Source organism: Procambarus clarkii, chromosome 1 (genome assembly GCF_040958095.1).
Source record: "Procambarus clarkii isolate CNS0578487 chromosome 1, FALCON_Pclarkii_2.0, whole genome shotgun sequence".
Taxonomy (NCBI): Eukaryota; Metazoa; Arthropoda; class Malacostraca; order Decapoda; family Cambaridae; genus Procambarus; species Procambarus clarkii.
The window spans coordinates 36,893,597-36,919,839 of record NC_091150.1 but is presented as its reverse complement, the minus strand read 5'-3'; the positions used below and the strand labels follow the sequence as shown (position 1 = coordinate 36,919,839).

General features: G+C 47.1%; 2 protein-coding genes across 2 annotated transcripts in view; one reads left to right on the top strand and one right to left on the bottom strand.

Moving 5' to 3' along the window:
- LOC123768862 (glutamate-gated chloride channel) overlaps positions 1-26,243 on the top strand; it is a 183,858-nt gene that overhangs the window by 95,107 nt on the left and 62,508 nt on the right. The gene's annotated exons all lie outside the window — the stretch shown is intronic.
- Positions 19,231-23,535, bottom strand: LOC123754355 (uncharacterized). The gene is made up of 2 exons (XM_045736695.2): positions 23,335-23,535; positions 19,231-19,824 (listed from the first exon to the last, which is right to left on the bottom strand). Exons 1-2 carry the CDS (start codon positions 23,533-23,535, stop codon positions 19,231-19,233), a joined length of 795 nt encoding a protein of 264 aa, XP_045592651.2.

The following is a 26,243-nucleotide window of genomic DNA, read 5'->3' as shown; positions in this document are numbered from 1 at the left end:
CCGGTTATATATTTACTTGCCTGACGCTACGCTATTTATACATTGGCAGTTTCTTGGAAACTGTATTTACATGCGGTCATTTTTAAACTACCTATATTTTCTATATTTCTTGGGGTCATCTTCACTGGGAAAGTTAAAAAATAATTCTCCAAAGTTTATTTTGTATATTTACTGATTATTTTTACATGTTTCGCTAAGGTACAGCTTAGTATCATCTGAGACAAGGTAAAGTGAGAACAAAAGGGCATATACTGTGAATCAATTTAGGCTGGTGAGGGGACCCGTTGACCTCGTCCTGTACTCTCAGTGTTGGGTTGGGGGTAATCAGGTAAATACAGTGTATATCAGACAAGTTTTAGCCAGGTGGTCCTCACAGTGTGACAAGTGTACGTATTGAAGGCTTGTACTGAGCTGTACAAGTCCAGTATATATACAAATGAATGAAACAACCTGAACTATCGAGGTTGATGCCCCTTACCTTGACAAACGTATAGTTCCAAAGCTTATATTGACACTACCATTCAATTGTATCCTCAGCGTACTATACCTGCCTTAGTGAGAGGACGGGTTAGGTTTGGTATAATCACACACCCACAACCCATCTTCTTCCCTAATACTCCTCACCCTCCATCACATCTTCTAGCTCACTTCCGACAGGTTCTCCAACATCAGGAGAGTTCAAATACAACACACCAGGGAGGAGACGACACAGGTGGAGGCTGGAACAAGAAACTAGTCGAGGAAATGTAAGGAAATACTCATACCTTATACAGGTGGACAAAACATTTGGAATGCATTAAAAGAAGGTGTGGAAACCACCTCCATCCACAGCTTTAAGGACACGTTCAACAATATATTTAAACGTCACAATAGTTAAATTAAATCACAACGGGCACAAGACGGCTACCAGGCGGGGCATGAAGAGCTACACCTCACTTCCCTGTGGACACTGTTAGGGAAGTATTGTTAGGTAAACCTTTCTCCTTCCTCCTCTGCCTCGTGTTCCTGCTACCCCCTGGTGTCCTCCTCCTCCTCCTCCTCCTCACATTAACAAACATCACGCCGCCCCTACACCACATAACTTCTTTCAATGAACTTCGTTACAAGAAAAACTTCGTTATTAAGGCATTATAGGACTTGGGCCGCCAGGACAATATGACGGTCGTGTGGTGATAAGGGGAGAGGGGGAGAGAGAGAGAGAGAGAGAGAGAGAGAGAGAGAGAGAGAGAGAGAGAGAGAGAGAGAGAGAGAGAGAGAGAGAGAGAGAGAGAGAGAGAGAGAGAGAGAAACGGAGGGAGAGAGTAAGATTAAGATATTTGAGTGAAGAAGGATGGGAGGGAAGACAAGGAAGGGAAGGAAGAGGAAGAGAGGAGCTGTAATGAAAGTTTACAGAGAACAAAGAAACAAGAAAGAAAACTGAGAAAGAGTATTGCGGAGTGTGGTATTAAATGTGATGGGGGGGGAGGCAGAGGTTCAGTGGAAGATGAGGGAGAGGGAGAGAGAGTGAGGGGGGTGTGAAGGAGGGTGAGGGGATGTGAGGGAGTGAGGGAGGGTAGTGGTGAGGGAGAGGTGGTGGAGGGTGATGGAAGGTGATGGAGGGTGTGGGGGGGGGGGGTGGTTGTCGGTGAGAGAGGATTGAGGAGGGTGAGGGAGGATAATGGCGGGTGAGGATCAGTATAAGGATGGGACGGGGGGGAAGGAATGGTGGACACACCCACTTGTGGACGGTCGGGGATTGAACGCCGACCTGAATGAAGCGAGACCGTCACTCTACCGTCCAGCCCAAGTGATTGGGCCCGGTGGGGGATGCAACCCGTTCTCGCACTTGCTTATAGTCAATATTTGACTTATTAATAAGTGCATATGTGACATACTAATTTATTGTGAATATTTAAGTTTACCTTGAAAAGCTGAATAGAAAACACCGACCTAACCTAATCTTCTTAGTATGTTAAGATAAGCATCTTATTGCTTCCTAATTACAATTAGTACTTAACCTATACCTATACTGATATTATAGTTTTATAAAAATAATAAAACAAAACTAAAATATTTAAATAAATTGTAAAGTAACTCAGGGTATTGTCAAATTTTGTATAAAATCTCTATTGTTTAATAAAACTGAAAATGAAATTCCTAATATTGAAACTGGTGTTTAGCAAATCAATAGGAAGAGTTTGTACCTTAAAAATCAAATATAACTTGGCATATACTACATATGTACTTATTAATAAGCCAAATAGTGACTGTAAGCAATAAGTCATATATGTACTGTCTTGTGCGAGGGGGATGAGGAAGGGTGTACTCATATAGTTGTACTTACCTATTTGTACTCACCTATTTGTATTCACCTATTTGTGCTTGCGGGGGTTGAGCTTCGGCTCTTTGGTCGCGCCTCTCAGCCATCAATTTGCTGGTGAACAGATTCCAGAACTTCTCAAGCTCTATCACATCTACATATGAAATTGTATATGGAGTCAGCCTCCACCACATGACAGTCTAATGCATTCTATTTACTAACAACTCTGACACTGAAAAAGTTTTTTCTAATGTCTCTGTGGCTCATTTGGGCACTCAGCTTCCACCTGTGTCCCTTTGTGAGTGTACCACCCGTGTTAAATAATGCATTGTTATCTACCCTGTCAATTCCCCCTGAGAGTTTTGTATGTGGTGATCATGTCTCCCCAAGCTCTTCTGTCTTCCTGCGACGTGAGGTGCAGTTCACGCAGCCTTTCCTCGTAACCATTCCCCACTCCTCCATCCCCTTGTCCTCCCCACCATCCCCCACCCCACCGACCCCTCGTTCTCCACACCATTCCCCAATCCCCCTTCCTTCGTCCTCCCCACCATTACCTACTCCCTCGTCGGATGCATTCCCAAATGATCTGATGTTCCCATCAGCAAATTGGGAACATCAAATGACCTGATGTTCCCATCACTGAAAAATAAGAACAGTTAAAAACTAAATGAAAAAAATAAAAAAAATGAAAAAAATAAACAATACTCACGAAATGAATGGTATGGTAAACAATTCCAATGCAATGTCGCACAAAACAATTAAATCAAAATTAAAATAAATTGAAATCTATGAAAATTCAAAATATCAATGCAATCGGAAACATTGAAATACAATCGTAACATATTTAGTATATAGCATGTGTTACTCTTACGTGCAACAGATGGCGCTGTTTTTCAAAAAAGTCTGTTTTTTCCTGTCACAGGTGAGGCATGTATATAATAGGTATATAAAATCACGCGTCTATTCGAATGCAACGTTGTGTCAAAATTTCAAAGAAATCGGTAGAGGTTTCGAAGATTTCCATCACATGAAAAACACAGTTTTTCAAAAGAAGCATGTTTTTTTTTCCGTTACCGACGTTACATCTATATAATATGTATATAAAAACCCGCTCTGATGTGAATGAAACGTTGTGGGAAAATTTCAATGCAATTGGTGAAGAACTTTCGGAGATTAATGGTTTTGCACAAACGAACATTTCCATTATATATATATATATATATATATATATATATATATATATATATATATATATATATATATATATATATATATATATATATATATATATATATATATATGTCGTACCTAGTAGCCAGAACGCACTTCTCAGCCTACTATGCAAGGCCCGATTTACCTAATAACCCAAGTTTTCCTGAATTAATATATTTTCTCAATTTTTTTTCTTATGAAATGATAAAGCTACCCATTTCATTATGTTTGAGGTCAATTTTTTTTATTGGAGTTAAAATTAACGTAGATATATGACCGAACCTAACCAACCCTACCTAACCTAACCTATCCTATCTTTATAGGTTAGGTTAGGTTAGGTAGCAGGAAAAGTTAGGTTAGGTTAGGTTAGGTAGGTTAGGTAGACGAAAAACAATTAATTCATGAAAACTTGGCTTATTAGGCAAATCGGGCCTTGCATAGTAGGCTGAGAAGTGCGTTCTGGCTACTAGGTACGACATATATATATATATATATATATATATATATATATATATATATATATATATATATATATATATATATGCCTCTCCTACTCTGACAGGGTAAGATAGCCGATATAGAAACTAACGTGTTATTAAGCACTTAACCACTGAAGGTGATTAAGATGCTTTTACAAGCTCAGGTTACAAGCTTTTTACAAGCTCTGTAAAAGCTTTTACAAGCTGATGAGTTACATCACATACATTGTATAATTGATACATTACATGGTCAATCTTGGGTACAAGTCCAATATATCATCAAGTGTTCCAGTACTCATATAGTAATTAAGAGTTCAGCATACCTTAGCCCAGGAGGCGAAAGTCAGTCAATATGGGACATTCTACAATATAATGTTCAAGAGAGTGCATGTTTTCTCTTTCACAAAGTTGACACATTGTGTACTCGACATTTGGGTTTTGAGAAAGCTGCCAGATACGTCTACATCCCAGGCGTATTCTGGCCACTATAACATCACATTGCCGGGTTCTTGTTCTATTAGTCCCATATGTGAATGTCTCCTCACGATATTTATCATAATATTTAATGCTACAACTTTCAGGTCTTTGTGAATTTGTTAGGGTAAGTAAGATTCCATTAGATATGTTAAAGTATTCTCTTTGTGACTGCTAATGAAACGCCTATAACATTTTCTACCATTGATTTTCTACAGGCTGTCTTTGCAAGTATGTCAACTGTGTCATGCTTTGAGATGCCAACATGTGATGGTATCCATAGGAATTTAATTTCAAATCTGTTTTTCTTTAGCAGCTAAAACACTCAATCGAATATCACTCCACTGGTGACGCCTCGCCACTCTGAGACCTCACCCCATCAGTGACTCGCTGTCTTCTGTTGCTTAGGTACTCCCATGTCCAATGGAGCACCTTCTCTTTCATTCCTTCCTGCATCTCCAGTTTGTGCACTAGTCTCTTTTATGGTACTGTGTCAAATGCTTTCTGGATATCCAAAAATATGCAGTCTGTCCATCTCTTCTCTTGCCTGATTTTTGTTGCCTGATTGTCGGAGGGTGGTGATGGGTGTGGGAGGTGGTGATGGGTGTGGGAGGGTGGTGATGGGTGTGGGAGGGTGGTGATGGGTGTGGGAGGTGGTGATGGGTGTGGGAGGTGGTGATGGGTGTGGGAGGTGGTGATGGGTGTGGGAGGGTGGTGATGGGTGTGGGAGGTGGTGATGGGTGTGGGAGGGTGGTGATGGGTGTGGGAGGGTGGTGATGGGTGTGGGAGGGTGGTGATGGGTGTGGGAGGGTGATGATGGGTGTGGGAGGGTGATGATGGGTGTGGGAGGTGGTGATGGGTGTGGGAGGGTGATGATGGGTGTGGGAGGTGGTGATGGGTGTGGGAGGTGGTGATGGGTGTGGGAGGGTGGTGATGGGTGTGGGAGGTGGTGATGGGTGTGGGAGGGTGGTGATGGGTGTGGGAGGGTGATGATGGGTGTGGGAGGTGGTGATGGGTGTGGGAGGGTGGTGATGGGTGTGGGAGGGTGGTGATGGGTGTGGGAGGGTGGTGATGGGTGTGGGAGGTGGTGATGGGTGTGGGAGGGTGGTGATGGGTGTGGGAGGGTGGTGATGGGTGTGGGAGGGTGGTGATGGGTGTGGAAGGGTGGTGATGGGTGTGGGAGGGTGGTGATGGGTGTGGGAGGGTGGTGATGGGTGTGGAAGGGTGGTGATGGGTGTGGGAGGGTGGTGATGGGTGTGGAAGGGTGGTGATGGGTGTGGGAGGGTGGTGATGGGTGTGGAAGGGTGGTGATGGGTGTGGGAGGGTGTGGAAGGGTGGTGATGGGTGTGGGAGGGTGGTCGGGACCTGACCAGGACTCAAAATATGATCTGTTCGTATCTTTTATTTCGAAATGAGAGACACATTACAGCGAAGACATTAAATGGTTCGCATTGATACGAGAAATGGAGCAACGAAAATGAAGATAATTGTTGACATCAGTCAGAAGGAGGCAGTGTCGTAGCCTTGCGCTCGCTCAGGAGCTCCAATATGGCCGACGGTTTCATCAACAAACTCAGCCTCTTTCTCTTTAAAGATTTAAAGCTCAGTGGGTGATTGAGAGTGAAGGAAGATATGGGGAGAGAAAGAGAAGAAGATGGCGAATGGAGGTAGAGAGAGGGAGGTAAAGTGAAGGAGGAAGATGGAGAATGAAGGTAGAGGGAGGAGAGAAAGTGAGGGATCGTGATGGAGTTTGAGGTAAAATTATCTCGAGAGAGTATAAGGTAATTAAAGATTTTCGGCTTCGTTGCCACACTCATCATTCTGGGGTGAGAGAGAGAGAGAGAGAGAGAGAGAGAGAGAGAGAGAGAGAGAGAGAGAGAGAGAGAGAGAGAGAGAGAGAGAGAGAGAGAGAGAGAGGGAGAGAGAGAAAGAGCAAGATATCTTAAACTAGACAAAGACGCTGAAGTAACTGGGGAAAAAGTCATGCATTAAACAGACATAAAGGAAGAGAGACAAGCCAGTCACAATGAATTAGGAGAAAAGCCTAAATTTTGCACGCAGGAAAGGTCATGACCCCCGGCTGACGCAGGCCAGTAAGGTCACTCCACTCCACGCTGAGAAGCCATGCAGTAGTTCCTGAAATAAAATGGTCCAGCATATATTTGGAGCTCCAGCATAGTTTTGGAGCAGGTCTTCTCTGATATACAGCATTGTGACTATTATTCATTTTCTTTTGGATATTTTCCATTCTTCACAAATATCTTCTACCATCTGGAGGGTGAAGCAACACTAGATCACTTAATCTTGCCATTTGTATTGTCCGACGTTTCGTCAACAATGTGACGTGTTCAGGAGGACACACTTTGGTGCACTGGCACAGCTATGGTGAGCCCGTAGTGGCACAGCAGCACAGGAGCACGCCTTTGTGTGTGTGTGGCGCTTACGGAGGTGTAGCTCAGTGGAAGAACATTAGATTCCTTACAAGATTGATAGATTGATTGATAAAGATTAAGCCACCCAAGAGGTGGCACGGGCATGTATAGCCCGTAAGTGGTGGCCCTTTTGAGCCATTACCAGTATCAAGAGCTGATACTGGAGATCTGTGGAGGTGCGACTGCACCCTGCGTGACGGGAGATGTCTCTCGTGAATGTGTCCAATTGATTGATTGATGAAGATTAAGCCACCCTAAAGGTGGCACGGGCATGAATAGCCCGTAAGTGGTGGCCCTTTTGAGCCATTACCAGTATCAAAAGCTGATACTGGAGATCTGTGGAGGTGCAACTGCACCCTGCGTAACGGGAGATGTCTCCCGTGTACCTTACAAGTTGTTATAGATTCAGCTATTCGGAACAAGTTCAAAGTAGCACGGGCTATGGTGAGCCCGTAGTAGACTTACCTGGCACAGGAGCGGGGCCCGCCTTACAAGGAGAACTCTAGACATTTATATGTGTGGGTACACCTCATTCTACGATTTACCTTGCCCCCTTAATCGAAGGGAGCGGCGAAGGATAGGGTGAGGTAATTGTTGCCTGCCTCCGGCTTCTAGCAGTCCGCCAGGTCTTACATCTTCCCTCTGGGTCAATGGAGGACCATCAAACACCTGTATGCTCGAAGTCGAATTCATCTGGATGTTGATTACCGGTGTCAACTCCCTAGTGAACACGGCCTCAAGCACACCAAGCCGCCTACGGTCGTCGGTGTGTGTGATTATTGCCGTATTTTTCACTGTGTCTGGACGATTCACGATGGTGCTGAGAATGGTGTTGTTAATCATATCATAAATATATAACATTAATTATGTGGTAAGGTTGAGTGGTGGTGGTGGTGGTGGTGGTGGTGGTGGTGGTGGTGGTGGTGGTGGTGGTGGTGGTGGTGGTGGTGGTGGTGCTGGTGGTGGTGGTGGTGGTGGTGGTGGGGTCTTCTTCTGGCGCCATCAGCTGCGGCAGGTGGATGCTGCCGGTATGCTGTGATGCAGCATTATCATCCCCTATCATCATAATCATCATCACGGAGAACCTGCACCACTGTCAACCTGCACCACCGTCAACCAGCACCACCGTCAACCACCACCACCGTCAACCAGCACCACCGTCAACCAGCACCACCGTCAATCTGCACCACCGTCAACCAGCACCACCGTCAACCAGCACCACCGTCAACCTGCACCACCGTCAACCAGCACCACCGTCAACCACCACCACCGTCAACCAGCACCACCGTCAACCAGCACCACCGTCAACCAGCACCACCGTCAACCAGCACCACCGTCAACCAGCACCACCGTCAACCTGCACCACCGTCAACCAGCACCACCGTCAACCACCACCACCGTCAACCAGCACCACCGTCAACCAGCACCACCGTCAACCAGCACCACCGTCAACCAGCACCACCGTCAACCAGCACCACCGTCAACCAGCACCACCGTCAACCAGCACCACCGTCAACCAGCACCACCGTCAACCAGCACCAACGTCAACCACCACCACCGTCAACCAGCACCACCGTCAACCAGCACCACCATCAACCACCACCACCGTCAACCAGCACCACCGTCAACCAGCACCACCGTCAACCACCACCACCGTCAACCAGCACCACCGTCAACCAGCACCACCGTCAACCAGCACCAACGTCAACCACCACCACCGTCAACCAGCACCACCGTCAACCAGCACCACCGTCAACCAGCACCACCATCAACCACCACCACCGTCAACCAGCACCACCGTCAACCACCACCACCGTCAACCAGCACCACCGTCAACCACCACCACCGTCAACCAGCACCACCGTCAACCACCACCACCGTCAACCAGCACCACCGTCAACCAGCACCTCCGTCAACCAGCACCACCGTCAACCAGCACCACCGTCAACCAGCACCACCGTCAACCACCACCACCGTCAACCAGCACCACCGTCAACCACCACCACCGTCAACCAGCACCACCGTCAACCAGCACCACCGTCAACCAGCACCACCGTCAACCACCACCACCGTCAACCAGCACCACCGTCAACCACCACCACCGTCAACCAGCACCACCGTCAACCAGCACCACCGTCAACCAGCACCACCGTCAACCAGCACCACCGTCAACCAGCACCACCGTCAACCACCACCACCGTCAACCAGCACCACCGTCAACCAGCACCACCGTCAACCAGCACCACCGTCAACCAGCACCACCGTCAACCACCACCACCGTCAACCAGCACCACCGTCAACCACCACCACCACACCATGAAATCCTCCACACCATTACTCGTCGTCACTCATCAAGAGGTATTCAACGCCTCTAATACATTGTTTAAGACAATAACCAAGTACTCACTTCACCTCACTCACCACTCACATTCTTTCTCATAGAGTGTCGTTCATTTTATCTCTCACTCAAATTAACTCGAGCCCGGAATATTCTCTCCTCTCTCACTTTATCCATGTGTTCATGACCAAACCTTCTCGCTAAATAACGATACAATAATAATTACTGAAGAACAAACTCCAAAATAGGACAACACGAGGAAATAACATTAACATTCTCTATAGCTATGAGAAAATTATTGATGGTTGGGATCGAACCATCAGCGTCCTGGGAATAAAACTCTCCCACACACATGCGCCTTAACCCATATGATCCACGACATGCTATGACAGCGAATCCCAGGTTATATATAATCTCACTAGCTGTACCCGGCCACGCGTTGCTGTGGCTCAGCAATCTTCCCCTGTCTCCCAGTTCTCCCCACCATTACCCCTTCCCCTGTCCCCTCGTCCTCCCCACCATTACCCCTTCCCCTGTCCCCTCGTCCTCCCCACCATTACCCCTTCCCCTGTCCCCTCGTCCTCCCCACCATTACCCCTTCCCCTGTCCCCTCGTCCTCCCCACCATTACCCCTTCCCCTGTCCCCTCGTCCTCCCCACCATTACCCCTTCCCCTGTCCCCTCGTCCTCCCCACCATTACCCCTTCCACTGCCCCCTCGTCTTCCCCACCATTCTTCCCTCTCCTGGCCCTTTGTCCTTCCCACCATCCCCCACTCCACCGTCCCCTCGTCCTCCACACCGTCTCCCATTTCCCTGTCCCCTCGTCTTCTCTACCTTTTCCCCCATCCCCTCGTCCTCCCCACCATCCCCCACTCCCTTGTCCCCTCGTCCTCCTCACCATTCTCCACTCCCCCCATCCCTTCGTCCTCCCCCACCATTCCCCACTCCCTCAACTGATGCATTACTAAATGATCTGATGTTCCCATAAAAAATTGAGAACATCAAATGATCTGATGCGTCCATCACTGTAATATAAAAAAACAGTTAAATAACGAAATGAAAAAATAAAAAAAAATAAAAAATAAACTATTCTCAGGAAATGAACGGTATGGTAAGCAACACAGCTCAATTTCAAAGCAATGTCACACAAAACAATTACATCAAAAATGAAAATAAATCGAAATCTATGAAAATTAAATTTATCAGTGAAATTGGAAACATTGCTATGGAATTGTAATATATGTAATATAGCGTGTGCTGCTCTTACATGCAACAGATGGCGCTGTTTTTTTTAAACATGTTTTTACCTGTCACAGGTGTGGCATCTATACTTATACTTACGAAATGAACGGTATGGTAAACAACACAGCTCAATTCCAATGCAGTGCCACACAAAACAATTAAATCAAAATGAAAATAACTCGAAATCTATGAAAATTCACTTTGTCAATGCAATCGGAAGCATTGAAATGGAATCGTAACACGTTTAGTATAGCGTGTTTTGCTATTACGTGCAACAGATGGCGTTGTTTAAAAAAAAATGATGATACCTGTCACAGGTGTGGCATCAATATAGTAGGTATATAGAAGTACGCGCATATTCTTATGGAAGGTTGTGTCAAAATTTCAAATCAATCGGCGAAGAACTTTCGGAGATTACAGCGTGTGTTGCTCTTACGTCCAACAGATGGCGCTGTTTAAAAAAAAAGCATGTTTTTTCCTGTCACAGGTGAGGCATGTATATAGTAGGTATATAGAAACACGCGCCAATTCGAATGCAACGTTGTGTCAAAATTTCAAAAGAATCGGTAATGAGGTTTTGAAGATTTCCCCTCACATGAAAAACACATGAAAAACTCAGTTTTTCAGAAAAAGCATTTTTTTTTACCGCCACAGACGTGACATCTATATAATATGTATATATAAAAACCTGTTCGGAAGCGAATGGAACGTTGTGTGAAAATATCAAAGCAGGCGATGAGTCACAATAACGTGGCTAAATTATGTTGACCAGACCACACACTAGAGAGTAAAGGGACGACGACGTTTCGGTCCGTCCTGGACCATTCTCAAGTCGATTGTGAGAATGGTCCAGGACGAACTGAAACGTCGTCGTCCCTTCACCTTCTAGTGTGTGGTCTGGTCAACAATTTCAAAGCAATCGGTGAACAACTTTCGAAGATTAGCGGTTTTGCACAAACGAACATTTCCATTTTTATTTATATAGATAATAATATTAATTTTGACTAAGAAGATACGAATGTCTTTTTTCTTCTTCTTCTCCAGCAGGCGATGTTTCCCCTCTGGAGATCATTATGTGGGCAGATTATACTTCCAGACTCCCAGAGTAAGGGAGAGGCAGGCGTGGGATGGGGAAGGAGAGGGATGGGTGGGCCACAGGCAGCGGCAGGCATCACACTGTATTTGGAAGGGATGGAAGGGGATGAGCAGATTTGTTATGTGGGAGTAATTAGAAGTGTAAGAGGGGAAGGGAGAGGAGAGGGGGAGGGGAGGAGGTGAGTGGGCTCAGATGGGCAAGGGCATGATGGGTTGGGGGTCATCTATGTTATGGGATGGGATTAGTTGAGAGAGAGAGAGAGAGAGAGAGAGAGAGAGAGAGAGAGAGAGAGAGAGAGAGAGAGAGAGAGAGAGAGAGATAGAAATCGAGGAGGAAAGATGTATAATTGTTGTTGTAAAACGTGAGGTTAGCTTCTGGACAGTGAGGAATGACTGGGCACCGTTCCTTCAGTGTTGGCACCCGGGCGCTCAGCAACAATTGGGGGACCTGGATGTAAAGCGGTGGGCAGACTGTGTATCAGGGGGGCCAACCACCTCGTACCCTAAAGTAACCTCGTACCCTAAAGTGTGTGTATATATATATATATATATATATATATATATATATATATATATATATATATATATATATATATATATATATATATATATATATATATATGGGTATATCTATATCTACCAGGAGGTCATACCCCCTATGTAAGAGACATTCCTTTCCAAAAGGTTCCTTCGTTGGAGAAATTGTTCCACGGAAGGGAGAGGAAATGGAACAGAGGACACAAAAGAGGATAGAACGAGGCACGGAAAGGATGGGATGGAAAACGGAGGGAAGAGCAGTTTCATTAGAAGACACTTCAGAAACATGGTGAGAATTTTTGCTAATATGGATAAATGAATCTTAGAAGGAAACTGGTGAATGGAAGAAGAGCGAGAAGAGAGGAGGAGGAGGGGGAAAAATGAGACACAAAAAGGTGGAGAAACGGGGCCAGAATAAGGAGGAAAAGAAAGAAAGAGGAGAGGGGAAAGCAGGTTCATTATGGAAGATTTAAGAAAATGCTTGAAGACAGTTTCCTGAGGTAATTTTAGCAAGGTCTCAGTCTTTTCTCTCTCTCTCTCTCTCTCTCTCTCTCTCTCTCTCTCTCTCTCTCTCTCTCTCTCTCTCTCTCTCTCTCTCTCTCTCTCTCTCTCTCTCTCTCTCTCTCTCACTCTCTCTCTCTCTCTTTCTCTCTCTCTCTCTCTCAGTAATGATCATCTTTGCTGTGGTATTGTGACAGTAAGGACACCTGATCAACCAGGCCACGATTCCCTTGTCAGACTGCGAGCAGCCGCGTAGAATAGCCTGGTTGACCAGACCATCAACAAGGAGGCCTGGTCAGAGATCGGGCCGCGATGATCCCCGGAATCATTGACAGGCGTAGAGGTTTTTAGGATGCCCTGTCTTGTCCGTCTAGGCCGCCAGGAGCGCCGACGGTGTGTGAGAGAGACTGGCGGGACCGAGCCTAACCGGTTCAGACCTGAGACGCTGAACTCGTACCTTAATTGTCAATGTACCTTTATTACCATTTAAAATATGCTGCTATATTGAAGTTTATGCTGATCTATATTGAAATATTCTTAGATACACACACGTGTATTGGATTGTATTGTATTCTATTGTATTGTAGTGCATTATTATTATTATATTTCATGATGTGTTGTATGGGAGTGTGTAACTGCTTGTTTGGTGGGCACGTCGTAGCCCCTCTCACTACCCTCCCTCCCCCCCTTGCCTGTGTTTGCGTGTACACACCTAATTGTACTCATCTAATTGTGCTTGCGGGGGTTGAGCTCTGGCTCTTTGGTCCCGCCTCTCAACCGTCAATCAACAGGTGTACAGGTTCCTGAGCCTATTGGGCTCTATCATATCTACACTTGAAACTGTGTATGGAGTCAGCCTCCACCACATCACTTCCTAATGCATTCCATTTGTCAACCACTCTGACACTGAAAAAGTTCTTTTTAATATCTCTGTGGCTCATTTGGGCACTCAGTTTCCACCTGTGTCCCCTTGTGCGTGTGCTCCTTGTGTTAAATAGACTGTCTTTATCTACCCTATCAATTCCCTTCAGAATCTTGAATGTGGTGATCATGTCCCCCCTAACTCTTCTGTCTTCCAGCGAAGTGAGGTTTAATTCCCGTAGTCTCTCCTCGTAGCTCATACCTCTCAGCTCGGGTACTAGTCTGGTGGCAAACCTTTGAACCTTTTCCAGTTTAGTCTTATCCTTGACTAGATATGGACTCCAAGCTGGGGCTACATACTCCAGGATTGACCTGACATATGTGGTATACAAAGTTCTGAATGATTCCTTACACAAGTTTCTGAATGCCGTTCTTATGTTGGCCCGCCTGGCATATGCCGCTGATGTTATCCTCTTGATATGGGCTGCAGGGGACAGGTCTGGTGTGATATCAACCCCCAAGTCTTTTTCTCTCTCTGACTCTTGAAGAATTTCTTCTCCCAGATGATACCTTGTATCTGGCCTCCTGCTCCCTACACCTATCTTCATTACATTACATTTGGTTGGGTTAAACTCTAACAACCATTTGTTCGACCATTCCTTCAGCTTGTCTAGGTCTTCTTGAAGCCTCAAGCAGTCCTCCTCTGTCTTAATCCTTCTCATAATTTTGGCATCGCCAGCAAACATTGAGAGAAATGAATCTATACCCTCCGGGAGATCATTTACATATATCAGAAACAAGATAGGACCGAGTACAGAGCCCTGCGGGACTCCACTGTCCTGTCCCACTGTATACCTGTCCTCGCCTGTTCTAAGTTTCGTTACCTGTTCTTTCATTGTTGTTTTCCTCCTGATGTGGCTGTGGAGTAGCTTTGGTTCGGTCTTGGCTTTGTTTGCTATATCATTTTCATAACTTTTCTCTGCTTCTCTTCCCACCCTGACATACTCATTCCTAGTTCTCTGGTATCTCTCTCTGCTTTCTGGTGTTCTGGAAGTTCCTCCACGCCCTTTTGTTCAGTTCTTTTGCTTCCATACATGCCCTATTATACCATGGATTCTTCTTTTGCTTCTCGGATTTTTCCCTTTGGGCTGGGATGAACCTGTGTGTGTGTGTTTGTGTGTGTGTGTATTCACCTAGTTGTATTCACCTAGTTGTGCTTGCGGGGATTGAGCTCTGCTCTTTCGGCCTACCTCTCAACTGTCAACCAACTGTTACTAACTACTTTTTTTCCCACACCACACACAAACACACCCCAGGAAGCAGCCCGTGACAGCTGACTAACTCCCAGGTACCTATTTACTGCTAGGTAACAGGGGGGCATTAGGGTGAAAGAAACTCTGCCCATTGTTTCTCGCCGGCTCTGGGAATCGAACCCGCGACCACTGGATCACGCGTCCAGCGTGCTGTCCAGTCAGCCACCGGCGCCCTTGTGTGTATATGTGTGTGTATATCAGAGTTCCCAACCTATAAGGTGACTAGTAGCTTCTAGTTACTGTTGTACACGTATATTTAGTATACTTATTCTGTGTAGTATAACTTCTACGTATGTCCCAGAGGTGTATAAATTACTCAAGAGATTTTTTTGTTTGCTTTTTGTTACTCCGAGAATGGTTTATATGAATGTACAATGTTGGCATTGTTGAGTTGACCTTTGGAGACGGCCAGGTCAAGCTGCAGCTTCACTGGTCTCTGGGTTCTGAAGCCGGTCATACGTAAGGTGTGTGCGCTTTCTCTATATTTGTGTATATATATCTATCTATTGTTTTCTTACTAGTAGGTAAGCAGAGGATCATTGTGTGGATCAGAGATAAAATAAGTATTTTTACGTTAAAATAAGTGTTTTTAAGTTAAATAAGTGTTTTTATGTTAAAACAAGTTTTTTTTACGTTAAAATAAGTGTTTTTACGTTAAAATAGGTGTTTTTACGTTAAAATAAATGTTTTTTAAATTAAAATAAGTGTTTTTACATTAAAATAAGAGTTTTTACATTAAGTGTTTTTACATAAAAATAATTGTTTTTACGTTAAAATAAGTGTTTTTACGTTAAAATAAGTGTTTTTAACGTTAAAATAAGTGTTTTTACATTAAAATAAGTGTTTTTAAGTTAAAGTAAGTGTTTTTTTTTACCAGCCTACCAACCTTAAAATAAGGATTTTTACGTTAAAATAAATGTTTTTACGTTAAAATAAATGTTTTTACGTAAATTCGCAAATTGTAACTCTTGTGGTGATGTTACTTATGCTTTAATTGCTGTTTTGAGGACTCTTTGTCATATTTTGGGGCCTGTGTGGGCTTAAACTCTGGAGAGGAGAGTCCTGACTCTGCCAGGGTTTTCAGTCATGGTGACTCTCGGTTGAAGACCAGAAAGTGACTTTCCCAAAGTCTTGGTCAGTCATGGTGGACGCTAGTTTCAGTAGCGAGTTTCGTGACTCATTTCATATTTTGGGTCATTATGGACTTTGACTTTTGAGAAGAGTTTTTCGACTTTTGGCAGTCCAGTTGGGACTTAGTTTTTCTGAAGGCACAGTGATAGTTCACTGACTTGTGTGTGTTGATGTTCATGCTTAGTAAGAGGTTACGCCTCCCCCCCCATTCCTCTGGTTATGTAACGTCACTACTGACCATGTTCACAACCTGCCAGCCAGTTACAACCTACCAGGCCAACCTACCAGCCAGTCACAACCTACCACTCAACCACAACCTACCAGCCAGTTACAACCTACCCGGCCAACCTACCAGCCAGTCACAACCTACCACTCAACCACAACCTACCAGCCAGTTACAACCTACCAGCCAACCTACCAGCCAGTCACAACCAACCAGCCAGTCTAGAGTGGTCCAATGTAACAATATTACTAGGTGATATTTGCTTAGTGACATCTGGCTGCGATGACTTGAGCCTTGTGTTAATTTGTTTCATTGTTATGTGGTTGTGAGTATGTATGCACATGTACATATGCACATGTTTGTTACATATAAGCTGCGTCGTGTAGATAAGTTCCCCCACCAGTAAACTGGAGGATCTTACTTAAACATTCACTCACCTCTAGACATTTTGAACTTATAAGTTTTGGCTTATCATCTCTCTATTAGAGAACTTATAGACTTCTCTTATAGAGAACTTATATAGAGAACTTATAGAGAACTCTATAAGAGAACTTATAGAGAACTCTATAAGAGAACTTATAGAGATCACTGACTTATGAGGGGAAAGGTTCTACTCCACCTGCCTTGCAGGGGACCATGTCATGACAGACAGGCAGACAGACAGAAAGACAGTGAGCGACAGTCATACAGATTAACAGTCCGAGTTTTTGAGATACTAGTTTACATATATACGTAGAGAAAAACAAATAGGAGAGATTGACGGGAGAGAGTGATGCGATACGACTGACACTGAGGACGGAGAGAGAGAGAGAGAGAGAGAGAGAGAGAGAGAGAGAGAGAGAGAGAGAGAGAGAGAGAGAGAGAGAGAGAGAGAGAGAGAGAGAGAGAGAGAGAGCGAGAGAGAGAGTAAGAGATGGGGTAGCCAGCCACCCACACTGTGTCACTATGGCGACCACAGCTGTGTGAGGGAGGGGTGAGGGAGAAGAGAGAGGGAGGGAGGGAGGTATAGAGAAGGGGAGAGGGAGAGTGTGAATAAAAGAGGCGAGAGAAACAGAGGGAGGAACATGTTTTTTTGGTGTGTTACTGATGGTGGTTGTATGGTAGAGGTATGATGGTTGTATGGTAGAGGTATGATGGTTGTATGGTAGATGTATGATGGTTGTATGGTAGAGGTATGATGGTTGTTTGGTAGTGGTACCAGCCTTGCTGTACCTGTTGCGTCTTAACTATTCTGACGTTCGAGTTCTCTGTCGAATTTGACATTAAAGTTGTGGAAGGAGGTGGCTTCTACAACTTAGTCTTTCAGTACATTCTCCTTGTTGAACCCCCGTGCTGTGTAGGAGAGTTTCCTAACAGTTCTTCGACATATTTGCCTCTCTAAACTCCCGGTAACACTTGTCCTTCCTCTCAGTATAAAATGGTAGCTCTTGCCTACCTTGTCCATTTAGTATCCTGAATGTTGGGAGCATATCTCCTCCGTATAATCATCTTAGTTGTGGCACTAATCTTGCTGCACTAACCTTTTGTATTCTTTCAGTAACTGGGTTATTATCGATGATGTTTGACTTGATGGACGACATCTTGACAAGCTGGGTGGTAGGATGATGATGATGGTGGTGGAGATGGTGACGTCTGGGAAGATGGTGAGATATGGTGTGTTCATAGTGTTGTTGCTGCTGGTTGGTACCTGGTACTCGCCTAGTTGTGCTTGCGGGGGTTGAGCTCTGGCTCTTTGGTCCCGCCTCTCAACTGTCTATCAACTGGTGTACAGGTTCCTGAGCCTACTGGGCTCTACATATCTACATTTGTAACTGTGTATGGAGTCAGCCTCCACCACATCACTGCCTAATGCATTCCATCCGTTAACTACTCTGACACTGAAAAATTTCTTTCTAGCGTCCCTGTGGCTCATTTGGGTACTCAGTTTTCACCTGTGTCCCCTTGTTCGTTTTTGTTCACTCTGTCAATTTTCCCTGAGAATTTTGTAGGTGGTTATCATGTCTCCCCTTACTCTTCTGTCTTCCAGGGACGTGAGGTTTAGCTCCCTTAGCCTTTTCTCGTAACTCATACCTCTCAGTTCCGGGACCAGTCTAGTGGCATCTTGTGAATCTTCTCACCAATCTGGTGTGTGTGTGTGTACCAGTGTTGCTACTACTTGCTGGTACCTGGAGCCAGATTCACGAAGCAGTTACGCAAGTACTTACGAACGTGTACATCTTTTTTCAATCTTTGACGGCTTTGGTTACATATATTAAACAGTTTACAAGCATGAAAACTTCCCATTCAACTGTTGTTATTGTTATAAACAGCCTCCTGGTGCTTCGGAGCTCATTAACTATTTAATAATTGTAAACAAAGCCGCCAAAGATTGAGTAAAGATGTACAGGTTTGTAAGTGTTTGCGTAACTGCTTCGTGAATCTGGCCCCCCTGGTCTTTAAGTGCCAATGCTGTGCTTTTGGTGGCCTTGTACCCCGTCCTGGTTGATGGGAAACTTGTCTGGTGTCTGTTGGATGGCATGTCGCTGAATTCCTGAAATGTTTAAGTCGCTGCTACGTTATTTCTAATGTAGTTTCCTACAGATTTATGCCAGACAAGGTGCAGATACCATGCTGGTGCTGCATATTGGTCTAACATAGGCTTTGCAAATTTTAAAATGAAGTTGTAATGTTTGGTAGCGTCCCATATGCCGCCGATGTTACCCTGTTTATGTGTGCTTCCGGGGCTGGTGTTGGAATTACACCCACTCCCATATCTCTCTCTCTCATTCCTATTCATCTACGCCGCTTTCCCCCGCGGCATAGATGTCTGCTGGTCTCGTTTTCCCTTTTCTGTATTCATTACCCTGAACATTTTGGGATTGAATTCTAGCAGCCACATGTTTGCCCACTTCTGCAACGGTAAGGGTCCTGTAATGGTTTTGGAGTTCTTAAAATAAAGTAAGTAGGATACTAGGATATATTTCTAGAAGGATTAGCAACAAGACATCTGATGTTATTCTTCAAGATGTTTCTTGTTAAGCCAGTTAGACTGTGTAGTTCCGTCTGGTTATCATGCTACAGAATAGACAAATATTCTTAAGAAATTAGCGGCCATTAGATGCTGGGCGGGTACGAGCGGTCGTCAGGTGGAGGGTTCGTCGGGTGGAGGGGTCGTCGGGTGGAGGGGTCGTCGGGTGGAGGGGTCGTCGGGTGGAGGGGTCGTCGGGTGTAGGGGTCGTCGGGTGGAGGGGTCGTCGGGTGGAGGGGTCGTTGGGTGGAGGGGTCGTCGGGTGTAGGGGTCGTCGGGTGGAGGGGTCGTCGGGTGTAGGGGTCGTCGGGTGGAGGGGTCGTCGGGTGGAGGGGTCGTTGGGTGGAGGGGTCGTCGGGTGGAGGGGTCGTCAGGTACGAGCGGTCGTCGGGTGGAGGGGTCGTCAGGTACGAGCGGTCGTCGGGTGGAGGGGTCGTCAGGTACGAGCGGTCGTCGGGTGGAGGGGTCGTCAGGTACGAGCGGTCGTCGGGTGGAGGGGTCGTCAGGTACGAGCGGTCGTCGGGTGGAGGGGTCGTCAGGTACGAGCGGTCGTCGGGTGGAGGGGTCGTCAGGTACGAGCGGTCGTCGGGTGGAGGGGTCGTCAGGTACGAGCGGTCGTCGGGTGGAGGGGTCGTCAGGTACGAGCGGTCGTCGGGTGGAGGCGAGGCGGCCTCTAATCCCTGGCCAACGTGGCACAAAAGCGCGGTGTGTCGATGGATAAATCCGCTTGTCGATTGGATGGATTACCTGTGCTGCCCCCTGGGAGCACCAGGCAACACTTGTATGGTAGATAAGTCACGCTTACATGTTTCTCTGCATGTTCACTGCAGTTCAGCTTTGTGTTTATTGAACAGCGTTGCCTGACGCCTCCTTCTGAACATGCAGTACGAAGCCCTGTGACGCAGTGGCAGCTCCACACCACCACAGCCAATCATCTGGGTTCGAGCCTTGAGTTCGACTCCGCTCCGATCCGTAACTGTTCTACCTTCTTCACCCAACAGTAATTGTGGACCCGGTTTTAAATCAGTTGGCAGGTCGTGTTACAGGGAACACTGGAAGCCTTACCATGAGCTATGGCAAGGGGGAAGGTTAAACATGCTAACAAGAGTCGTCTGCGCCTGTAAGTCACCTGTGTAGAAGCCGTGGGTGTGTGTCCTCACGCTAGCCAAGCGTGGTGGGTGTGTCCTCACGCTAGCCAAGCGTGGTGGGTGTGTCCTCACGCTAGCCAAGCGTAGTGGGTGTGTGTCCTCACGCTAGCCAAGCGTAGTGGGTGTGTCCTCACGCTAGCCAAGCGTAGTGGGTGTGTCCTCACGCTAGCCAAGCGTAGTGGGTGTGTCCTCACGCTAGCCAAGCGTGGTGGGTGTGTGTCCTCACGCTAGCCAAGCGTGGTGGGTGTGTCCTCACGCTAGACAAGCGTAGTGGGTGTGTCCTCACGCTAGCCAAGCGTGGTGGGTGTGTCCTCACGCTAGCCAAGCGTGGTGGGTGTGTGTCCTCACGCTAGCCAAGCGTAGTGGGTGTGTCCTCACGCTAGCCAAGCGTAGTGGGTGTGTCCTCACGCTAGCCAAGCGTAGTGGGTGTGTCCTCACGCTAGCCAAGCGTAGTGAGTGTGTCCTCACGCTAGCCAAGCGTAGTGGGTGTGTCCTCACGCTAGCCAAGCGTGGTGGGTGTGTCCTCACGCTAGCCAAGCGTAGTGGGTGTGTCCTCACGCTAGCCAAGCGTGGTGGGTGTGTCCTCACGCTAGCCAAGCGTGGTGGGTGTGTCCTCACGCTAGCCAAGCGTAGTGGGTGTGTCCTCACGCTAGCCAAGCGTAGTGGGTGTGTCCTCACGCTAGCCAAGCGTAGTAAGTGTGTCCTCACGCTAGCCAAGCGTAGTGGGTGTGTCCTCACGCTAGCCAAGCGTAGTGGGTGTGTCCTCACGCTAGCCAAGCGTAGTGGGTGTGTCCTCACGCTAGCCAAGCGTAGTGAGTGTGTCCTCACGCTAGCCAAGCGTAGTGGGTGTGTCCTCACGCTAGCCAAGCGTGGTGGGTGTGTCCTCACGCTAGCCAAGCGTAGTGGGTGTGTCCTCACGCTAGCCAAGCGTGGTGGGTGTGTCCTCACGCTAGCCAAGCGTGGTGGGTGTGTCCTCACGCTAGCCAAGCGTAGTGGGTGTGTCCTCACGCTAGCCAAGCGTAGTGGGTGTGTCCTCACGCTAGCCAAGCGTAGTAAGTGTGTCCTCACGCTAGCCAAGCGTGGTGGGTGTGTCCTCACGCTAGCCAAGCGTAGTGGGTGTGTCCTCACGCTAGCCAAGCGTAGTGGGTGTGTCCTCACGCTAGCCAAGCGTAGTGGGTGTGTCCTCACGCTAGCCAAGCGTAGTGGGTGTGTCCTCACGCTAGCCAAGCGTAGTGGGTGTGTCCTCACGCTAGCCAAGCGTAGTGGGTGTGTCCTCACGCTAGCCAAGCGTGGTGGGTGTGTCCTCACGCTAGCCAAGCGTAGTGGGTGTGTCCTCACGCTAGCCAAGCGTAGTGGGTGTGTCCTCACGCTAGCCAAGCGTGGTGAGTGTGTCCTCACGCTAGCCAAGCGTAATGGGTGTGTCCTCACGCTAGCCAAGCGTGGTGGGTGTGTCCTCACGCTAGCCAAGCGTGGTGGGTGTGTCCTCACGCTAGCCAAGCGTGGTGGGTGTGTCCTCACGCTAGCCAAGCGTAGTGGGTGTGTCCTCACGCTAGCCAAGCGTAGTGGGTGTGTCCTCACGCTAGCCAAGCGTAGTGGGTGTGTCCTCACGCTAGCCAAGCGTGGTGGGTGTGTCCTCACGCTAGCCAAGCGTAGTGGGTGTGTCCTCACGCTAGCCAAGCGTAGTGGGTGTGTCCTCACGCTAGCCAAGCGTAGTGGGTGTGTCCTCACGCTAGCCAAGCGTAGTGGGTGTGTCCTCACGCTAGCCAAGCGTAGTGGGTGTGTCCTCACGCTAGCCAAGCGTAGTGGGTGTGTCCTCTCGCTACCCAAGCGTAGTGGGTGTGTCCTCACGCTAGCCAAGCGTAGTGGGTGTGTCCTCACGCTAGCCAAGCGTGGTGGGTGTGTCCTCACGCTAGCCAAGCGTGGTGGGTGTGTCCTCACGCTAGCCAAGCGTAGTGGGTGTGTCCTCACGCTAGCCAAGCGTAGTGGGTGTGTCCTCACGCTAGCCAAGCGTAGTGGGTGTGTCCTCACGCTAGCCAAGCGTAGTGGGTGTGTCCTCACGCTAGCCAAGCGTAGTGGGTGTGTCCTCACGCTAGCCAAGCGTGGTGGGTGTGTCCTCACGCTAGCCAAGCGTAGTGGGTGTGTCCTCACGCTAGCCAAGCGTAGTGGGTGTGTCCTCACGCTAGCCAAGCGTAGTGGGTGTGTCCTCACGCTAGCCAAGCGTAGTGGGTGTGTCCTCACGCTAGCCAAGCGTGGTGGGTGTGTCCTCACGCTAGCCAAGCGTAGTGGGTGTGTCCTCACGCTAGCCAAGCGTAGTGGGTGTGTCCTTACGCTAGCTAAGCGTGGTGGGTGTGTCCTCACGCTAGCCAAGCGTAGTGGGTGTGTCCTCACGCTAGCCAAGCGTGGTGGGTGTGTCCTCACGCTAGCCAAGCGTGGTGGGTGTGTCCTCACGCTAGCCAAGCGTAGTGGGTGTGTCCTCACTCTAGCCAAGCGTGGTGGGTGTGTCCTCACGCTAGCCAAGCGTAGTGGGTGTGTCCTCACGCTAGCCAAGCGTAGTGGGTGTGTCCTCACGCTAGCCAAGCGTGGTGGGTGTGTCCTCACGCTAGCCAAGCGTGGTGGGTGTGTCCTCACGCTAGCCAAGCGTAGTGGGTGTGTCCTCACGCTAGCCAAGCGTGTTCTACCTTCACTAAAGCACACTGATTTAGACTCAGCTACGCTACATGTTGGGATAATGACCAGTATATGGGCGGCGGCGGCCAGGTGTGGCTGTGGTGTGTGTACCCACGTGTGTGTAGCCACGTGTGTGTAGCCACGTGTGAGTGGGGCCTCGTGTGTATTCACCTAGTTGTGCTTGCGGGGGTTGAGCTCTGCTCTTTCGGCCCGCCTCTCAATTGTCAGTCAATCATCTGTTACTAACTAAGTATTTTTGTTCTCCACACACTCACACACCCACACACACCCCCAGGAAGCAGCTCCGTAACAGCTGTCCAACTCCCAGGTACCTATTTACTGCTAGGTAACAGGGAGCATCAGGGTGAAAGAAACTCTTCCCCCTTCTCGTTGTGACTGTTTCAAAGGATAGATGACAGAAGATAGTCGATAAAAGATGACTAGTTCTGCTAGGTCCACTAGACACTCATCATCATACTCATCATCATCATACTCATCATCATCATACTCATCATCATACTCATCATCATACTCATCATCATCATACTCATCATACTCATCGCCCAAGCTCGTCATCTAACCTATTTTAAGCCTGGGAATAGGTTGAGGCCGTAGCGTCATCAAGGTCTTTAATCATCCCCTTTACCGGATGAAAATCATCCCTCGGATTCCATCTATCTTGAGTGGGGGGGGGGGAGGATAGATTGAAAGATATAGGATAGATAATAGAGGATAGATGATAGAAGATAGAGGATAGATAAAACGAGGATAGATGATATAAGATAGAGGGTAGGTGATAGAAGATAGACGATAGATAAAAATAGGATAGAAGATAGAAGAAATAGGATAGATAAAAAGAAGATAGATAATAGACGATAGATAAAAAGAGAATAGATCATAGAAGATAGAGGATAAATATAAAGACGATTGATGAAAGAAGATAGAGGATAGACCAAAAGAAGGATAGGTGACAGAAGATAGAGGATAGATAAAACTGGGATAGATGCATCAATGTCAACCACATTTCTCGTATACCACATGCATCAACTCTGAAAGGGACACACAGTTGATTGACAGTTGAGAGGCGGGACCAAAGAGCCAGAGCTCAATCCCCGCAAGCACAACTCGGTGAGTACAAAACAATTCCCCGGAAACACATTTAATTGTTAGGTGGTAATGTGTTTGTCAGGTTTTTACGATCGCACAAAGACAAACCATAAATTGGCCAATGCCATTTTTATTTGTTGATTGTCCTTGTTAAAATATGATGTAACTGAATAATGAGATATCCATTGTTAGTACTGTGGGTGACAGTGTGGGATGGGAGAGTGTGTGGGAGAGTGTGTGGGATGGGAGAGTGTGGGAGAGTGTGGGAGAGTGTGGAAGAGTGTGGGAGAGTGTGAGAGAGTGTGGGAGAGTGTGGGAGAGTGTGAGAGAGTGTGGGAGAGTGTGGGAGAGTGTGGAAGAGTGTGGAAGAGTGTGGAAGAGTGTGGAAGAGTGTGGAAGAGTGTGGGAGAGTGTGAGAGAGTGTGGGAGAGTGTGAGAGAGTGTGAGAGAGTGTGGGAGAGTGTGGGAGAGTGTGGAAGAGTGTGGAAGAGTGTGGGAGAGTGTGAGAGAGTGTGGGAGAGTGTGGGAGAGTGTGAGAGAGTGTGGGAGAGTGTGGGAGAGTGTGGGAGAGTGTGAGAGAGTGTGGAAGAGTGTGGAAGAGTGTGGAAGAGTGTGGGAGAGTGTGAGAGAGTGTGGGAGAGTGTGGGAGAGTGTGAGAGAGTGTGGGAGAGTGTGGGAGAGTGTGGGAGAGTGTGGGAGAGTGTGGGAGAGTGTGAGAGAGTGTGGAAGAGTGTGGAAGAGTGTGGAAGAGTGTGGAAGAGTGTGGAAGAGTGTGGGAGAGTGTGAGAGAGTGTGGGAGAGTGTGGGAGAGTGTGAGAGAGTGTGGGAGAGTGTGGGAGAGTGTGGGAGAGTGTGGGAGAGTGTGGGAGAGTGTGAGAGAGTGTGGGAGAGTGTGAGAGAGTGTGAGAGAGTGTAAGAAAGTGTGATAGAGTGTGGGTGAGTGTGGAAGAGTGTGAGAAAGTGTGATAGAGTGTGGGAGAGTGTGAGAGAGTGTGATAGAGTGTGGGAGTGTGTGGGAGTGAGTGTGTTGGGACAAGAGTGTGCATGCCTCTCCGAGTGCCTTAAGAACACACTAGCTTCCCACTTAAGGATCATACTCAACTGATTAAATCCTAATTTGTTTAATCTTGTTTGAAAGTAATTAATCACTATAGAGTGTTTGACCTTGTTTGGGCGTGCGTGTGTGGCGTTTGATAAGCCTTGAGTGTACTTGACCTTGTTTGGGCGTGCGTGTGTGGCGTTTGATAAGCCTTGAGTGTACTTGACCTTGTTTGAGAGGATTTTGCTTGGGATGTACTCACCCAGTTGTACTCACCTCATTCACTGCTGCCTCTCTTCTCAACCTGACGTACTCATTCCTGTCACTCTGGTATCTTTCTTTGCTCTCAAGTGTCCTGTTATTCCAATAGTTTCTCCATGTTGCATGACCATGACCTTGCATGACCTTGTGTGACCTTTGAGTTTTAACATAGAGATTGACCTTTAATAGTGTTAAATTAATAGAATTAATTAACCTTGACATTAATTGTATACTGACATTAAAACTTGCCACTATTATGATAAGAGCTTAACATGACGATCTCAGCCTGACCTTTTACTTCAGCTTAACATTACCCAACAGCTTGAGCTGTATATGAGCCGGGCTCTGACATCAGTTTGACTTCTCATTTCAGTCAATCTTGACTGACCTCAGATTGACCACTTGACCAGCTCGACTTTTACCTCGTTTTAAACCTTGTCCGCAGCTTCAATTAAGTTTTCCTTGATCTCAGTTTTGACTTCGATTTTAGTTGGAACTTGACTTCAGCATGAATTTAACTTCAGCTTGAAATTAATTAGTGAACTTCAGCTTGGGGGAGTTGATTGCAGCTTGAACTTGACTTCAGCTTGAACTTGACTTCAGCTTGAACTTGACTTCAGCTTGAACTTGACTTCAGCTTGAACTTGACCTGTTATTAACTTAACATCCGTTGCCCTCAAGTCTCGCTGCAAGAAATTACTCGAAGTGCAAGACCTGAGGCGGGAATTAACGAGAAGAGAGAGAGAGCGAGAGGGTGAACGGGAGGGTTAACTAGAGGGTTAATTAGAGGATTAACGAGAAGCTTAGCGATAGGATTTACTGGAAAGTTAGCGAGAGGACTAAGAAGAGGGTTAGCAACAGGGTTAGCGAAGGGAGG